The sequence below is a fragment of the Anolis carolinensis genome, chromosome 2, assembly GCF_035594765.1.
Source record: "Anolis carolinensis isolate JA03-04 chromosome 2, rAnoCar3.1.pri, whole genome shotgun sequence".
Lineage (NCBI taxonomy): Eukaryota > Metazoa > Chordata > Lepidosauria > Squamata > Dactyloidae > Anolis > Anolis carolinensis.
Genome location: NC_085842.1, coordinates 29,412,907 through 29,428,917, shown reverse-complemented (window position 1 = coordinate 29,428,917; position 16,011 = coordinate 29,412,907). Strand labels below are relative to the sequence as shown.

At 45.7% G+C, this 16,011-nt stretch overlaps 1 protein-coding gene across 2 annotated transcripts in view; it reads right to left on the bottom strand.

Moving 5' to 3' along the window:
- Positions 1–14,178, bottom strand: part of LOC103278033 (C-type lectin domain family 2 member A) — a 31,067-nt gene extending 16,889 nt beyond the window's left edge. The window contains exons 1-2 of one of the 2 annotated variants that reach the window (XM_062969542.1): positions 13,385–14,178; positions 9,264–9,466 (exon numbers count right to left, since the gene is read on the bottom strand). In XM_062969542.1, coding sequence (XP_062825612.1) covers positions 9,264–9,465 — 202 coding nt within the window. In that variant the 5' untranslated portion in view covers position 9,466; positions 13,385–14,178. The other variant, XM_062969543.1, reaches the window with a different exon arrangement.
- Positions 14,179–16,011: the final 1,833 nt, after the last annotated feature.

Genomic DNA, 16,011 nt, shown 5'->3' with positions numbered 1-16,011 from the left:
TCCGCACCAAGCAGAAGGGCAATGTCCACATCTGGACGGAAAGCAGGTATGGCATTCTTTAATCGTCGCAAATGTGGATGAGCCTCCACAACTTCTCTAGTTACAATTTGTTTTTTGTTCCGAGGGATGGAGGAACACTCAATCAGGTCTGGCAACTTGAACTGCCTCTTCTGGTCGCAAGAGGAGACAACAAAGCCAGATGCTATGCGACCCTGCAACTTCTTTTTTCCTGCACACGTAGTCATAGTGTAGTCAACCATCTTGGTTTTAAGGTCAAACATGCGGAAGAACTCTGGAGTAGCCAGGGAGGCGTCGCTCTGTGAATCCAGGGCCACATAGAGTCTCTTTCTAAGCCAAGGGCTCTTGGCTGGATATACATCCGCTAGGCAGATAGGATGACAAACTCTGTACTGGTGCGAGTCAGAACACAGCTCTGTACAGGCGACTGCTGAAACCTCCACCTGCATCTCTGGTACGACTGGCTTGTCGGTGTCTTCGACTGCTGACTTTTCTTTTGGTGAAACGTTCCCTTTGGGGTGGGAGATGACACTGGAGTTGTGCATTGCGGTGCAATGCTTGAGGCTGTTGCATTTCTCACACTTGACGTTTTCTTTGCAGTTGGACGCAAAGTGTGGAGTTGCTCCACAGCATCTAAAGCAGATTCCCTGCTTTTGAACTAGCTGTTGCCTTTCTTTGTATGACTTTCTACTAAACTCCCTGCAGTTGGCCAAGCTGTGAGGCTTTTGGTGGATAGGGCAAAGCAACTCTTTTACCTCCGACCTGGGTTCATCAGTCTTGTGTTGAGTTTCGACTGCCTTTACGCTGACAGGTCTATTGGCCTCTCTAGGTGGTTTCTTGTCCACTTCAGATGCCTTCCCTGGATGGGTCCCTTGGTATAAGGTGGGGAGGCCCGTCTGCGGATCATTCCTTTCTCTGGCCGCCCTGGTGATGAACTGGACCAAATGAGAAAATGGAGGGTATGCCTGGGAGTGGGCCTCCTTGTAGTTGAAGACCTCCTGTCCCCAGCGTTCTTGCAAAGTGAAGGGCAGCTTGGTCAAGATCTGCCTCTGGGACAGGTGCTGATCGAGGCACTTCAAACCGGGCAGTTCTGGATTCTCCTTGGCCGACTCTAATTCCGTAAGGAGATCGCTGAGGTCCCACAAGAGTTTGAAGTCTTTGAGTTTCAAAGCTGGGAACCTTTGGAGCTTGTCCATAAGAGATGCTTCAATCTCTGTGCTGGCCCCATACCTCTGCTGCAACCTGGCCCAGGCCTTTTCCAGGGCTTTGTCGGGATCGGCTACGTGGGCTGCGTAGATCTTCTTAACTTGTGAGGATGAGGCTGGGCCCAACCATGCAGCCAGAAGAGTCAGTTCTTCCTCAGGCAATAACTTTAAGTCTCTGATTGCTCTCTGGAAGGTGGCCTTCCAGAGAAGAAATTCCTCAGGCTTGTCCGAAAACTTTTCGACACCCTTGTCCTTAAGATCTCTTCTGGGGCTTCTGATGATGGAGACAAGCTGGGACTCTGGCGTCGAAGGGAACAATTGAGGAGTTTGCTGTTGTGGAGTGGACTCCCACCGTGCACCTTGCGTCAACCTTTGGCCTCTTGGAGGGATGACATCGACCACTGACGAATCGGTGGCTCCCTGTGCAGCTGTCTGTAAGGGCCAACTAGCACTTGGCCTTGAGGCCCTGATTGACTGACCTAGGGATTTAGCAGGAGGCACAGGTAGCTCGGGCAAGGGTGAGCTCCCCGCTATGACGCTCTGCTCTGCAGGAAACTCAAAAGTGACTTTGGGGCCCTGCTCTGGGTAAGGAGAGAAGTCTTCCTGTTCCTCATCCGAAAACTGGCTGTTTAAGCTATTAAGATGCACAAGCACCTTGGAAGAAGGGTCCTGCTTCGGCAACTGACTTACATTTTCTTCTGTGAGTGGCTCAATTAGGGCCTTGGCCAAAGTCTCAGCCCTTACCTTTTTGGCAGTAGCATCCATCCTTATTCTAAGCATTTCTATTTCACCTTGCCTTTGGGCCTGTTCCATTTGCATTTTGCTTTGTCTACGGGCCTGTTCTATTTGCATTTCGCTTTGTCTACGGGCCTGTTCTATTTGCAGTCGTTGCTCTTCTTCTTTAAAGGGAAGGGTGAGATCAGCTGCCTTAGCATCAGCCTCCGCCCCCGCTACCTTGCTCTTTAGCTCCAGACGTGCAGCCTCCTTAATGTGCAAGGCAGCTAGGGAAGAGATGGCACTCCCAGCAGCAGAAGACTTGCTAGAGTGGCTATGTTTCGATGATGCACACTCCCTTAGCTTAGATACCTGGCTAGAGCGGTTGGACTTAAGACTAAGTGCCACAGCAGGTGATTTTAAAAGATTGGTCTCATGGCTGCATAAGGAAGACTGATTTCCTTTTGGCTCAGACCTTAGATTAACAGGTGGAGAACTAAATTCCAAGGCATCTAGAATTGCCCTCACCTTATTTTCTTTCTCATTAGTGTCAGCTAAGACACTCACTATTTCTAACTCTGAATCCTTGGCGTTAATGCGCTCGAGGACCTGGACTATCTTAGACACCAAACCCCTCCAGAGACCGAAGGTCTCTTCAAGGTCGGTCTGTAATATGGATGGCACCCTTGTAATACCCAAGCTCTCAATTCTGTCCATCAATGTTACAATTCGCTCCCATGCCGAACCTAACCTCACATGGAGGAGCTCCTTTTCACCTATTAGATGGGCTAGCATCTTGGCTGAAGGGTGCTTTATCCTTTGGGGCCTTTCATTCCTACTTTCAGCCTCAGAAGGAGGTATACCATCTGTATCATCTTGAAATTGCATAGACATTATGTATTCTTAATAGCAAGTAAATTTACAACAAAAGCAAATACAACATACCAGCAAGTAAATTTACAATAAAAGCAAATGCAATATATAATACAATGCACAACACTTAACCATAGCAATATATATCACTAAGTAACTATACTTTACAAAGATTGTGACCTTTGGCGCCAGATTTTAGTGGGCAAGCTGCAAAATGCCAACTGACAGCAACTTGCCACTTGATACCTCCCTTGCCCGAGTGACGTAAACTGCCAAAATGGCGACTTCGCCAAATTTTCAAGCACCTCGTGCTCTGCGGCTCGAGGCCTGCCGCCGAAGGAGCACCGAGGCTGGCTTTGGAAAGGAGGAGAGAAAAGACGCCTCCTCCCCGCTGTGAAGGGAGGTCACCACCGCAGGACGATGAAGCAGGTCACCACCGCAGGACGATGAGGCAGGTCACCACCGCAGGACGATGAGGCAGGTCACCACCGCAGGACGATGAGGCAGGTCACCACCGCCAGGCGATGAGGCAGGTCACCACCGCAGGACGATGAGGCAGGTCACCACCGCAGGACGATGAGGTAGGTCGAAGCCGGCCGAGTGCTCCGGCCGAACTCGCAGCAGCGTTGCCAGGCCTGTCCAGGTTCTAGCCTGGTTCTGGTGGGCTTCACGCCTCAGAGCCAGCCAAAGAACTGTCGCTGGTGCTCCGCGGCTCGAGGTCTACCGCCGAGGGAGCCCTGGACGTTGCTGGGAACTGCACAGCCTGTGCAAACCCAGAAAGCCACTGGGCCACGTGCGCACACGCGAGCCAAATAGCAAGGAAATAGAGCCCCACTATTTGACTCCTTCAGGTCTGAGAGCGGGCTCCACTGCCTCAGACGCTGGTAGAGTCTTTAGGTATGCAGACTGAGCTCAGGCGGAAAAGCCGCGGCCTAAACTAAACTTCCTAAACTATAAAAAACTATAAGCCGTGCAAGCTAGCTCAAGCGGAAAAACCGCTGATCTACCTCAAAACTGTGCCGTCCGCCGGACAATAAAAAACTATAAAACTGAAACGTGCTGTCCTTTATCCGGGCGAACTGCAAATCCCTATAAGCTGTCCTATAGATATTGAACGACTGAGTCTGGATAACTTCAAAAAAGGATGTTTATTCATACAAGGTTGTAAACCTGGCACAGATCTTAAAGTTGCAGAAAATGAAACAAATTTCCATAGGTTTTAGTTGCAGAATTATCCCTGGTTCCAGAAGGCAAAGGTGATTATAAAACCACTATACCCTAATCACGCTGCCTATATTAGAAGGAGAAACTCTTTCCTTCCCTATCTTTACAGCAAAGATTAGTTCTAGAAGCGACAGAATAACCCTGCTCCTCCAACTAGATTTCCTATTCCAGATCAATATAATTCAATACTTATCTAATTTGGATAGGCTTAGATTGGCCTGGTTTTGAGGATGATTTGTCCCAGTTAGCCTTGCACAGCTCCAGCACGTTGGAAGACTATAGCCAGAATGAAGCTCCAAAATGGAGACTAGACCCTGGTAAAAAGGGCGGTCCTAAGATGTTGCATTCTTTGACCAATCACTGCAAAGAAAACTGCAGCCAGCTCTTGCAGATTCCAAGCCATTTTTCCTAGGCTTTTGCAGCCAGAGGCTCAAACAAAATGTAAAGGAGGGAAAACAAACAAACGACCAATAGGTAAGGCAAACCATCGTCCTGGGGGACGGAACACCCCCTATGAACCTGCATGACCTCTTTGCTCGTCGGGTGAGGCCCTCCTCTCACTCCCACCACCTTCACAATCACGGCTGGTGGGGACGAGGGAGAGGGCCTTCTCCATTGTGGCCCCCCGGCTCTGGAACTCGCTCCCTGGGGAGATTAGGCAGGCCCCTACCCTCCTCTCCTTTCGGACGAGCCTGAAGACTTGGCTCTTCCGGGAGGCTTTTGGTGACTGATCTCTGTATGATCGACCTGTTGTCCATTACAGTGAATGCCTTCCCCAGTATTATAATGGCACTTTATAGCCACCATAGCTGAGTAACCTCCTTCCCTTGAGAACATGATTTATTTGCACTTTTAGCACTTTGGCCTAGATTCTTTGAACCTAATCCATGATTTTAACATTTTATCTTGTATATGGTTTTTATGACTTGCTTTTATTGTTTGATTATTGGTTTATTGGTTTTATTGTTTTGTTTTATTTTTCTGTTCGGGCTTGGCCCCATGTAAGCCACCCCGAGTCCCTTTGGGGAGATGGGGTGGGGTATAAGAATAAAATAATAATAATAATAATAATAATAATAATAATAATAATAATAATTGTCAATGTCCTTCTTGAATTGTGGGGCCCAGAATTGGACACAGTGTGATTTGAAGTGAAGCAGAATAGAAGGGCACTTCCTTTGATCTAGACCAGGCTTGGGCAAACTTGGGCCCTCCAGATGTTTTGGACTTCAGCTCCCAGCTGTTAGGAATTGTGGGAGTTGAATTCCTAACACCTGGAGTGCCCAAGTTTGCTCATGTCTGGTCTCTAGACACTATACACCTTTTGATGAAGTCCCAAATCCCATTAGCTTTTTAAGCTGCTGAATCACATTGTTTGCCCAGTTCTCTAATCTGTTAAGGTCATTGTGAATTTGGTTCCTGGTTTCTGGAGTATTAGCTATCCCTCCCAATTTGTTGTCATCTGCAAACCTGATCAACATGCCCTCTAAACCTTCATCCAAGTCATCAATAAAGATTTTGAGTAGCACTGGACCCAGGACAGCAATCTGTGGCAAACCATTAGTGCATTCTTTCCAGAATGAAGAGAAACCATTGGTGAGCACTCTTTGGGTTCAGTCACTTAGCCAATTACAAATCCACCCAATAGTAGTATTGTCTAGCCCACTACTTAGTTTGCAACATGATCATAGGGGCCCTCGTCAAGGCCTTACTGAAATCAGTGATGGGGAAATGAAACCCTGTGTGCTGCATTACACAGATGTTGCAAAAATGCTCTATTCAGTACTGCCATTCTCCATGCAAAGTTCAAATGACCTATACATTCTTGGAACTCCATAAGAGTGACCTTCCTGTGATACAAAAATTGAATAATTCTGTCCAACAGATCAGTAACCATTTGCTCTGGAAGACAGGAAACCTAAGGCATGGTGTTAATTTTAATTAACTGGTGGGGACGAGGGACAGGGCCTTCTCGGTGGTGGCTCCCCGGCTGTGGAACTCCCTCCCCAGTGATATCTGGCAAACCCCTTCCCTCCTGGAATTTAGAAGAAAACTAAAAACTTGGCTCTGCGCCCAGGCATTCAGCGAATAAGCTCACTGGCTGATGTAATCGGGTCGCAAATCTGTAATTGTAGCAGTAGTGAATGACCGAGAATGGTGCAATATTGCTGCCTTGCAGCGTTTTAATTTTTATATACTTTTTATCACGTTTTTATCATGTTTTAATTGTTTTGTTTTATAGTATATTTGTTGCTGGCCCTCGTGGCAGAAGGTAAGCCGCTCTGAGTCCCCTCGGGAAGAAGGGCGGGGCATAAATGCATGTAATAAATAAATAAATAAATAATATTCAAAAAGGTCAATGAACTCTCGGTCTTCTCATGAGCCAGGGGAACACCCAGCTGGGTAGTTAAAAATTCCTGAAGGAGATGCTCACAGTGGCCACTGAATGAAGATCTATTCAAGAAAAGTGATGAAGATCTCAAATGTACAACTGAAAGCAAACAACAGCTAGGTGGATCTGTAACTGGCTAAGTGAATGAATCCAAAGGGTGCTCACCAATGCTTCCTCTCCATCCTGGAAAAAGTGACAAATGGAGTGCCAGAAGCAGGGTTCTGTCCTGGGCTCGATTCTGTTCCGTGTCTTTGTTAATGACTTAGATGAAGGCCTAGAAGGCATGATCATCATGTTTGCAGATGACACCAAATTGGGAGGGATAGTTAATACTCCAGAATTCAGGAGCAGAATTCAAAATGATCTTAACAGATTAGAGAGATGGGCTGAAACTAACAAAATGAAATACTCCATTTAGGCAGGAAAAATGAAATGCAAAGATACAAAATGGGGATCGACTGGCTTGACAGCAGTATGTGTGAAAATGATCTTGGAGTCCACGTGGACAACAAGTTAAACATGAGCCAACAATGTGATGCGGCGGCGGCGGCGGCGGCAAAAAAAAAAGCCAATGGGATTTTCGCCTGCATAAATAGGAGTCTAGTGTCTAGATCCAGGGAAGTCATGCTCCCCCTATATTCAGCCTTGGTCAGAATAGAGGATCACACTGTGTCCAATTCTGTGCCCACAATTTAAGGGAGATGTTGACAAGCTGGAATGTGTCCAGAGGAGGGCAACTAAAATGATCAAGGGTCTGGAGGACAAGCCTTATGAGGAGTGGCTTAATGAACTGGGCATGTTTAGCCTGCAGAAGAGAAGGCTGAGAGGAGACATGATGAGGGCCATGTATAAATATGTGAGAGGAAGTCATAGGGAGGAGGGAGCAAGCCCTGGAGACTAGGACATGGAATAATGGCTTCAAACTACAAGAAAGGAGATTTCAACTGAACATGAAGAAGAACTTCCTAACTGTGAGAGCCTTTCAGCAGTGGAACTCTCTGCTCCGAAGTGTGGTGGACTCTCCCTTTTTGGAGCCTTTTAAGTAGAGGCTGGATAGCCATCTATTGGGGGTGCTTTGAATGCGATTTTCCTGGCAGGAGGTTGGACTGGATGGCCCATGAAGTCTCTTCCAACTCTATGATTCTATGCTTCAAATTTCTCTACAATGTCACGACTCACAACACAACGAGGGCATCATTCCTCTGAAGTTTCAGAAACATTTGCGCATACACTGATTTTTCAGATAATTTAAAAAATTTCAGCACCTAGGCTGAGTCACTCTCTCTCAGTCTCAGAGAACTTTGGGTTTTCCATTTTTATGGCTATCAAGATGAAACTTGTTAGTTGCCACATTTGTACTGCACTAGTACTACAGCTGACACTAAAATATGGTAAAGGAAAGGAACAAGTTGGTTGATAGACTAGAAATCTCAACTGACCCCAAAATATTTGTAATATGGCCCTGCAGCAGCACCCTGGCAAGGAATTTTCCTCCTAGAAAACAAAAAATTAAGCAAGCACTGCACTTTGTAGAATTATACTTTTGAACCAATAATATATTTTCAATATTAGAAAGCCAAGAAAGAGGTTGGTAGCTTCATTTGGTACTTGGTAGTACCACAATTGCCCCAAAATATGGCAAAGGAAAGGAACAGGTTGGTTGGTAGACTAGAATTAAAATAGAATAGAAAATTAAGGAAGCAGTTAATAGAATTAATTAATTTTAAATTAAAGAAATCCAAAGGGAAAAAATGGAAAAACCCCCCAAAATGAATCCTAAACAGAAAAAAATAAATCACGCACAAAGAAATATGGTTCTAAAAGGATTCTAAGCTGTGGCAGCAGTAAACTGCTCGCTGGCTGCTGCTAAAATGATTCTAAAAGGAATCCTATGCTGCTAGGCTAAAAAGCTACTGCATGCAAAAGCATTAAAGAACACATTTGAACTCCTGTGCTACCCTCGAATTCTCTCCCAGTTCCTACAATGGCGACAGAGACAGAGGCAGCATGGCTCCTGCATTTAAAGGAAATGCCAGCATCGCCTCCTTTCTTCCCCTCTCCCTCAGCCCTGATAGGTTGCGGAAAGCATGTGACAGAGCATTTTGGCTGCATCTCCCAGGAGAGTTTACTTGCACTGAGAAATGAGCTGACTCATGGAGACTTACAAAAATAACAAACTTTTACAAAAACTTTGTAAATATATGTTTTCATTCATTTATGTTCAACAGTGTGCTGGCTCTGACTTTGTAAGTCGGGTCATACGTACAGATTTACCGAGACACGACTTACGACCCGCATCTGAATTGTTGTATGGCTCTACTCTCTTACGTTCTTATTTATCTTAGTCCTAATGACATACTCTTTGCCCCATATGGACTATAAATTCCGAACCATACAAGGTTTATGTTTCCCCTTGCAGGGAATCCAAAAACCAAACTGAAAACTATTTCTTAAATCAGACTTTCTCAAATTGTAGTCCTTCAGATGTTTTGGACTTCAGCTCCCGCAATTCCTAACAGCTGGTAAGCTGGCTGGGATTTCTGGGAACTGAAGTCCAAAGTACCTGAGGGTGCATAGTTAGCCACCATGACATGAAGATAATTCACCAACTAGCAGGCAAACTATAGGGGTTTATGTAATTGGGCTGGGGCCCTTTGGGAAGCCTGGTGGAATTGTTTAGCTGTGTGGTTTTCTTTTGAGCCGGTTTTGAGAGGGTGCCCTTTGGAACTATTCTTGACAGTGTCGGCCCCCTACAGATGGAGCAAAAATGTTGAAATTTGCAAGATTTACAGGAACAGATTACTTACACTGCAAATTCCGAGCACAGTATCACACACCTTTTGTTATGTTGGTGCCTGCTGATGTACGGTCTGGGCCCCTTTGGCATTCTAAAGCAGGCACATGTTCCATATTGCATGTGGATGAGTCCGTGCTGTCATCATCATCCAAAGACATTGCCGGACAGGAAAAGCTCTTAGCTGGAATCTTCTTGACTGGGCTCTTTCCCTTAGGGTCACCTGTGTTCCTCCTGGAAGCCATGCTGCAAAGCAAAATGGATAAAGTCAGGTTAATGCAACATTTGCTGAAACAAGTCTCTTACCCTTGTTGAGTGCCTGGGAGACAGACTGGGAATACATCCAACTTGATTCAAAGCAAGAGGGGCAACATGATGCATTGCATCTTGATCTGTGCTTTTGCCCTCATTGCTTGATGTAATTTGAAGCAATACCACTCCCTATGCACTCCTATCCACAACCTAACCTTGTTTCAAGCAGCTTAGCCAAAGTTCTCAAATAACTCTGCTATGTGAGGAGGGAGATAGACTAAAACAGCTTGAAATAGACCGTTGCTGCCCCTCCTGAAATACATGGTTTGAAACACAGTGTGTTTGTTGATGGTTTCCCATCCAAGTACCAACCATAGCCAATCTGCTTAGTATACAAACCAAACAATATATTGATGCCTGCTTATCACTTCAAGAGCCCCCAATGGCACAGTGGATTAAACTGCTGAGCTGCTGAACTTGCTGATTAAAAGGTCGGTGGTTCAAATCCAGGGAGTGGGGTGAGCTCCCACTGTTAGCCCCAACTTCTGCCAACCTAGCAGTTCAAAAATATGCAAATGTGAGTAGATCAATAGGTACTGGTCCAGTGAAAAGGTAACAGCGCTCCATGCAGTCATGCTGGCCACATGACCTAGGAGGTGTCTACGGACAACGCCAGCTCTTTGGCATAGAAATGAAGATGAGCACCAACCCCCAGAGTCGGACACGACTAGACTTAATGTCAGGAGAAAACCTTTACCTTTACCCATGTCACTTCAAAACTCCCTATTCCTGGAAATTCACCAAATCATTTGTCTCTTCTTTCTTTATCTGATTATGATTACTATTATTATTTCATTAATATTATTATTCTCTCCCCTTTTCGACTAATATTAGTAGTGGTCTAGAACTTTTTTTGTGATAGCAAGTACCTTTACCCTTGTATTGCCTCCCTTTACAGAATCTGGAAGAGAAGCCATGGCAGTGCACAACACTATAATGGAAACAGCCCCCTAACATCCTGACTGGCAAACAGTCGTGCGGGCACCACCCAAAATGGCAGATCCAAACTTAGGAGGGAGGGGGTAGAGGGTTTACATACTGCACATGAGCAAGCAAAATAAAAATGGAGGCAGCCACAAAAGGGGGCATGGATGCCTTCCTCATCCGTGTGTCTCCAAAAGGATTCCCCATTCCCTTCCCTGACCAAAAGCAAGCAGGATAACATTCAGGGGCCTCACCAAGCTATGGTGATGAGTCACAACTCTTAGCAGGCAAAGTGGAAAGTTAACTCAGTAAGGCAGCCACTACCATAGCTATAAGCACAGGTGCCTCCACTCTCTCATTTCTTTTCTTTATTTCTGTTTTAAATAAGCATGAGCCATATAATGGCATGGCAAGTCCCCTAGACCCAATGGCATGACTGGGATATACAGCTCAAGGAGTCAGGGGAACATGTGGGCACCAAGCACAAACCCTCTCTCCAAAATTTCCCAACTGAGCCCTGACTTTTCCTGGAGAACCCCGGGTGGCAAGGTACTGCCCGGTGCAGCTTTTCAAACCACTGTGTAGGAGTGAGGGATCTCTCACCTAGCCTTGGGACTAGGCTCCTTCCTCAGCGACAAATGTTGTGTAGCCCATCAAGCTATTATCCAAAACTTTGACTCCAAAATGTGGAGGATCAGGTAAATGACTTCTAGTCACCCTGCTCAGCTCTGGTAGCATTAAAACACACCCTGCCAAGAGGTATGCCAACTTCTCCCTTTTCCACACATCTACATAATGGGCTCAAGATACCAGAATTCCCACTTCGGCCTTGAGCCTGGGCTTAGAACTTAGATCAGACTATTTTTTAATGGAGGAGTCTTTCCCTTCCCGGACCAGTCAGAATCAACTTGAAGATATATATAACCCCTGACTTGTAGTTAGAATTAGAAAATCAGCAAGACAGAGTGAGAGGTCTGTAGATTAGTCTTGATGCTTCTTTGAATATCTATTAGATAAAAAAAATGTTTCAATGCTCATTACTAAATTAGGTGGTGGTGGTGGGGATTTCTAAAGTATTTTCTAAATTGGATGGGATCCGTATCAGAACTATAATGAAGTAACTACTTTTTTGTTACTTTTTCATTAAGTAGTTATGCCAGTGTGGGGAAAATTCAGGGGCTCCTTTCTCCCTCACTGTTAGAGCTAGCGGCATGAAACATGCTACAATGGTAGAATACATTTACCACTGGAACTTGCCCCCTCTCCCAAGTTTCAGAACATTTTGCTCATCCACATTTTTGGAAAATGTTTATGATTAACATTTTTAAAAACTACAAGAGCTATCACAAGGAAGGTTGAGCAAATGAAGATAGATGCTTTTGAACTGTGGTGTTGGAGATATATTCTGGGAGTGCCTTGGACCGCAAGAAGATCCAACCAGTCCATCCTCCAGGACTTGCGCAGCCACAGATTTTGGTATCAATGATCACCCTTGCTCTGCTTCAACAGTTTCTGCCAAATCACTGAGTCCCCTTCTATATTGCCATATAAAATCCTGATTATCTGCTTTAAACTGGATTATGTGTAGCCTCAGTTGACTACCAAGCAAAAAATGGGTACTAGAAATAATATATGAATGCTGATTGGCACAACCTGGGGATCACAACTAGACACACTGAAGACATCTGCCCTTGCGTTTTGCTACTCTGCTGCTGAATACACATGCCCAGTGTGGAACACATCTCACCACGTTAAAACAGTGGATGTGGCTCTTAATGAAACATGCTGCATTATCACAGGATATCTACACCCTACACCACTGGATAAATAATACTGTTTAGCCTGTACTGCACTACCTGACATCAGCTGGGAAGTAGCAGACAGCAATGAAAAGACCAAGGCAGTGACATCTCTGACCCACCCCGTTTGGGTATCAGCCAGCACGCCGACATCTTAAATCAAGAAATAGTTTTCTAAGATCTATAGAGATACTCACAGGAACACTTCAGCAAGCAAGAGTCCAAAAGTGGCAGGCTAAAACCTGGGACCTCAATCAGTGGCTGATACCAGATGAGAGACTCCCTCCTGGGCAAACAGAAGACTTGGAGACCTGGAAGGCACTGAACAGACTGCATTCAGGCACCACGAGATGCAGAGCCCCTTATGAAATGGGGCCACAAAGTGGAGTCCACGACATGCAAATGTGGAGAAGAGCAAATCACGGACCTTACAATGCATCCTGAGCCCTGCCACATGCACAATAAAGGACCTTCTAACAACACAAGAAGCACTCCAAGTGGGCAACTATTGGTCAAAGGACATTTAGAATAATGCCAAGTTGTTGTCGTTTTCTTAAACTTTGTGTTTTTAAATACATCACTACTGTACCCTCGGTTCGCTTCTGACACGATAAATAAAGCTGTTTCTTCCCCTTGTTATTGTGGAAGAATACACATTCAGTACTTGAACTTAGAATAAACTCCAGGAATTGCTTATGCTAGGAAGACTTTATGGCATGTCAACTTGGCTGCTTGGACAGAAAAGATAACCAGAGAAGTATCCCCCAGACACTCCCATGGAGACTTGTTTGCTTTAGTTTACTTTGATAAAGGAAACTTCAACTCATCTCTGGGTAACAGCAATAACACCAATAGGTTTTATTTGATTTCCGCCCTCCTTAGGGTTCAAGGCTGGCTACAACTTCGGCCTTCCCTCCGGGTGTTTTGGACTTCAACTCCCACAATTCCTAACAACCGGCTGTTAGGAATTGTGGGAGTCTAAGTCCAAAACATCAGGAGGGCTGAAGTTTGCCCATACCTGATTTAGCCCATGATGGGGATTGCGTATTTCACAGTCATAAAGTAAAGAAGTTTTTCCCAAACTTTGATCTTCCTCTAGGCGTTTTGAACCCACTTTTTCTTTTCTTACCGTTTAAGAAAGCAGCGTTGGGACTTTGCTGGAGTTGCGGGAAGGGCGAGGCGTGGGCAACGAAGACCCCCGATCCGAAAGGGAAACGCCTCGCGAGCCGCACTCCCCTTGGGCTTTGATGGGGCTGCGCCTCCGGGATCCGCCTTAAGGAGCTGCGCCCACCCCTTCTCATGCCCTCGCGATTGTGGATGGATCGTGGATCCACACTCTGACACTCACACAGTCATACCCGGAACTGCGTGGCTGCCTTTGTTTAAGCCTTTGCCAAGCCCTACACTCGAAAACAGAGAAGGTTTACTACCGAAACTAGAGAAGTATCCCTTACACTCAGCCTCACGCACTCTTTCCTGCTTCTATTTTATCTTGAGTGCATCTACGATGTCAAATTAATGCAGTTTGACACCACTTGAATGTCCATGTCTCAATGCTCTGCGATCGTGGGATTTGTAGTTTGGTGAGGTACCAGCACCTTTTGTTGTCAAGAAGGCTAACGTGTGAAGCTACAACTCCTGGGATTCCATAGCATTGAGCCATGGGAATTAAAGCGGCGGTGAACTTCATTGATTCGATAGTGTAGATTTAGGCCCCTTCTTCATGGCCTTATAGAAGGGGCCTAAATCTACACTGCTTTATAGGGAGCCCCGGTGGTGAAGTGTGTTAAAGCACGGAGCTGCTGAACTTGCATAGAATCATAGAATCATAGAATAGTAGAGTTGGAAGAGACCTCATGGGCCATCCAGTCCAACCCCCTGCTAAGAAGCAGGAAATCGCATTCAAAGCACCCCCGACAGATGGCCATCCAGCTTCTGCTTAAAAGCCTCCAAAGAAGGAGCCTCCACCACAGTCCGGGGGAGAGAGTTCCACTGCCGAACAGCCCTCACAGTGAGGAAGTTCTTCCTAATGTTCAGGTGGAATCTCCTTTCCTGTAGTTTGAAGCCATTGTTCCGCGTCCTAGTCTGCAGGGCAGCAGAAAACAAGCTTGCTCCCTCCTCCCTATGACTTCCCCTCACATATTTGTACATGACTATCATGTCTCCTCTTAGCCTTCTCTTCTGCAGGCTAAACATGCCAAGCTCTTTAAGCCACTCCTCATAGGGCTTGTTCTCCAGACCCTTAATCATTTTAGTCGCCCTCCTCTGGACGCTTTCCAGCTTGTCAACATCTCCCTTCAACTGCGGTGCCCAGAATTGGACGCAGTATTCCAGGTGTGGTCTGACCAAGGCAGAATAGAGAGGGAGCATGATTTCCCTGGATCTAGACGCTATTCCCCTATTGATGCAGGCCAGAATCCCATTGGCTTTTTTAGCTGCCGCATCACATTGTTGGCTCATGTTTAACTTGTTGTCCACGAGGACTCCAAGGTCTTTTTCTCACACACTGCTGTCAAGCCAGGCGTCCCCCATTCTGTATCTTTGATTTCCGTTTTTTCTGCCAAAGTGAAGTATCTTGCATTTGTCCCTGTTGAACTTCATTTTGTTAGTTTCGGCCCATCTCTCTAGTTTGTCAAGATCGTTTTGAATTCTGCTCCTGTCTTCTGGTGTGTTAGCTATCCCTCCCAGTTTGGTGTCGTCTGCAAACTTGATGATCGTGCCTTCTAACCCTTTGTCTAAGTCGTTAATAAAGATGTTGAACAGAACCGGGCCCAGGACGGAGCCCTGCGGCACTCCACTTGTCACCTCTTTCCATGATAAAGACGACACATTGGTGAGCACCCTTTGGGTTCGTTCGCTTAGCCAATTACAGATCCACCTAACCACAGGTGGTTGCAGACCGAAAGGTCCCAGGTTCAAATCCCGAGAGCGGAGTGAGCGCCCGCTATTAGCTCCAGCTTCTGCCAACCTAGCAGTTCGAAAACATGCAAATGTGAGTAGATCAATAGATACTGCTCCGGCGGGAAGATAACTGCGCTCCATGCAGTCATACTCGCCACATGACCTTGGAGCTGTCTACGGACAACGCCAGCTCTTTGGCTTAGAAATGGAGATGAGCATCAACCCCCAGAGTCAGACATGACTGGACTTAATGTCAGGGGAAACTTTTACCTTACACAGCCTTATAATCCAGATTATCAAAGCAGATCCAGATTTGAACAGGATTTTACGAGTCTACACTGCCATATAATCCAGTTCAAAGAAGATAATCTAGATTTTATATGGTAGTGTAGATGGGGGTCTTAGAGGCACCCCTTAATAAAGGAAATTGGCAACTCTTCTCTCTGCATCTCAGCTCAGGGAGGGTGTGATGGGGTGGTAACCTTTGTAGATAGGGGGTGAGAATCATGCATAGGTTTCCAGATGTCATGTTATTCAAAACGGTGATAATCTGTATCCTCAAAGTAACTTTAGAACAGCATGAGTCAACAATCTGAACCACTGCTAGTGACACAGGCCAGGCTGGCCAAGGAGCAAGAAAAGGAAGAGACAAGTACATTTGCTGAGCAGCTGATTAAGAAACAGGAAAAGCAAATGCACCCTGGAACAGTTTTTTCTCCCAAACTTTTGCTTCACTCTGCTGATAACAACCCTTCCTGCTACACACATACATACACATTTTAAAAGCCTATTTTGAAGTTCTTGGTCTTTTCAATATAAAAATCATGTTTTGAAGCTGAGTGGGGCATTCTGTAT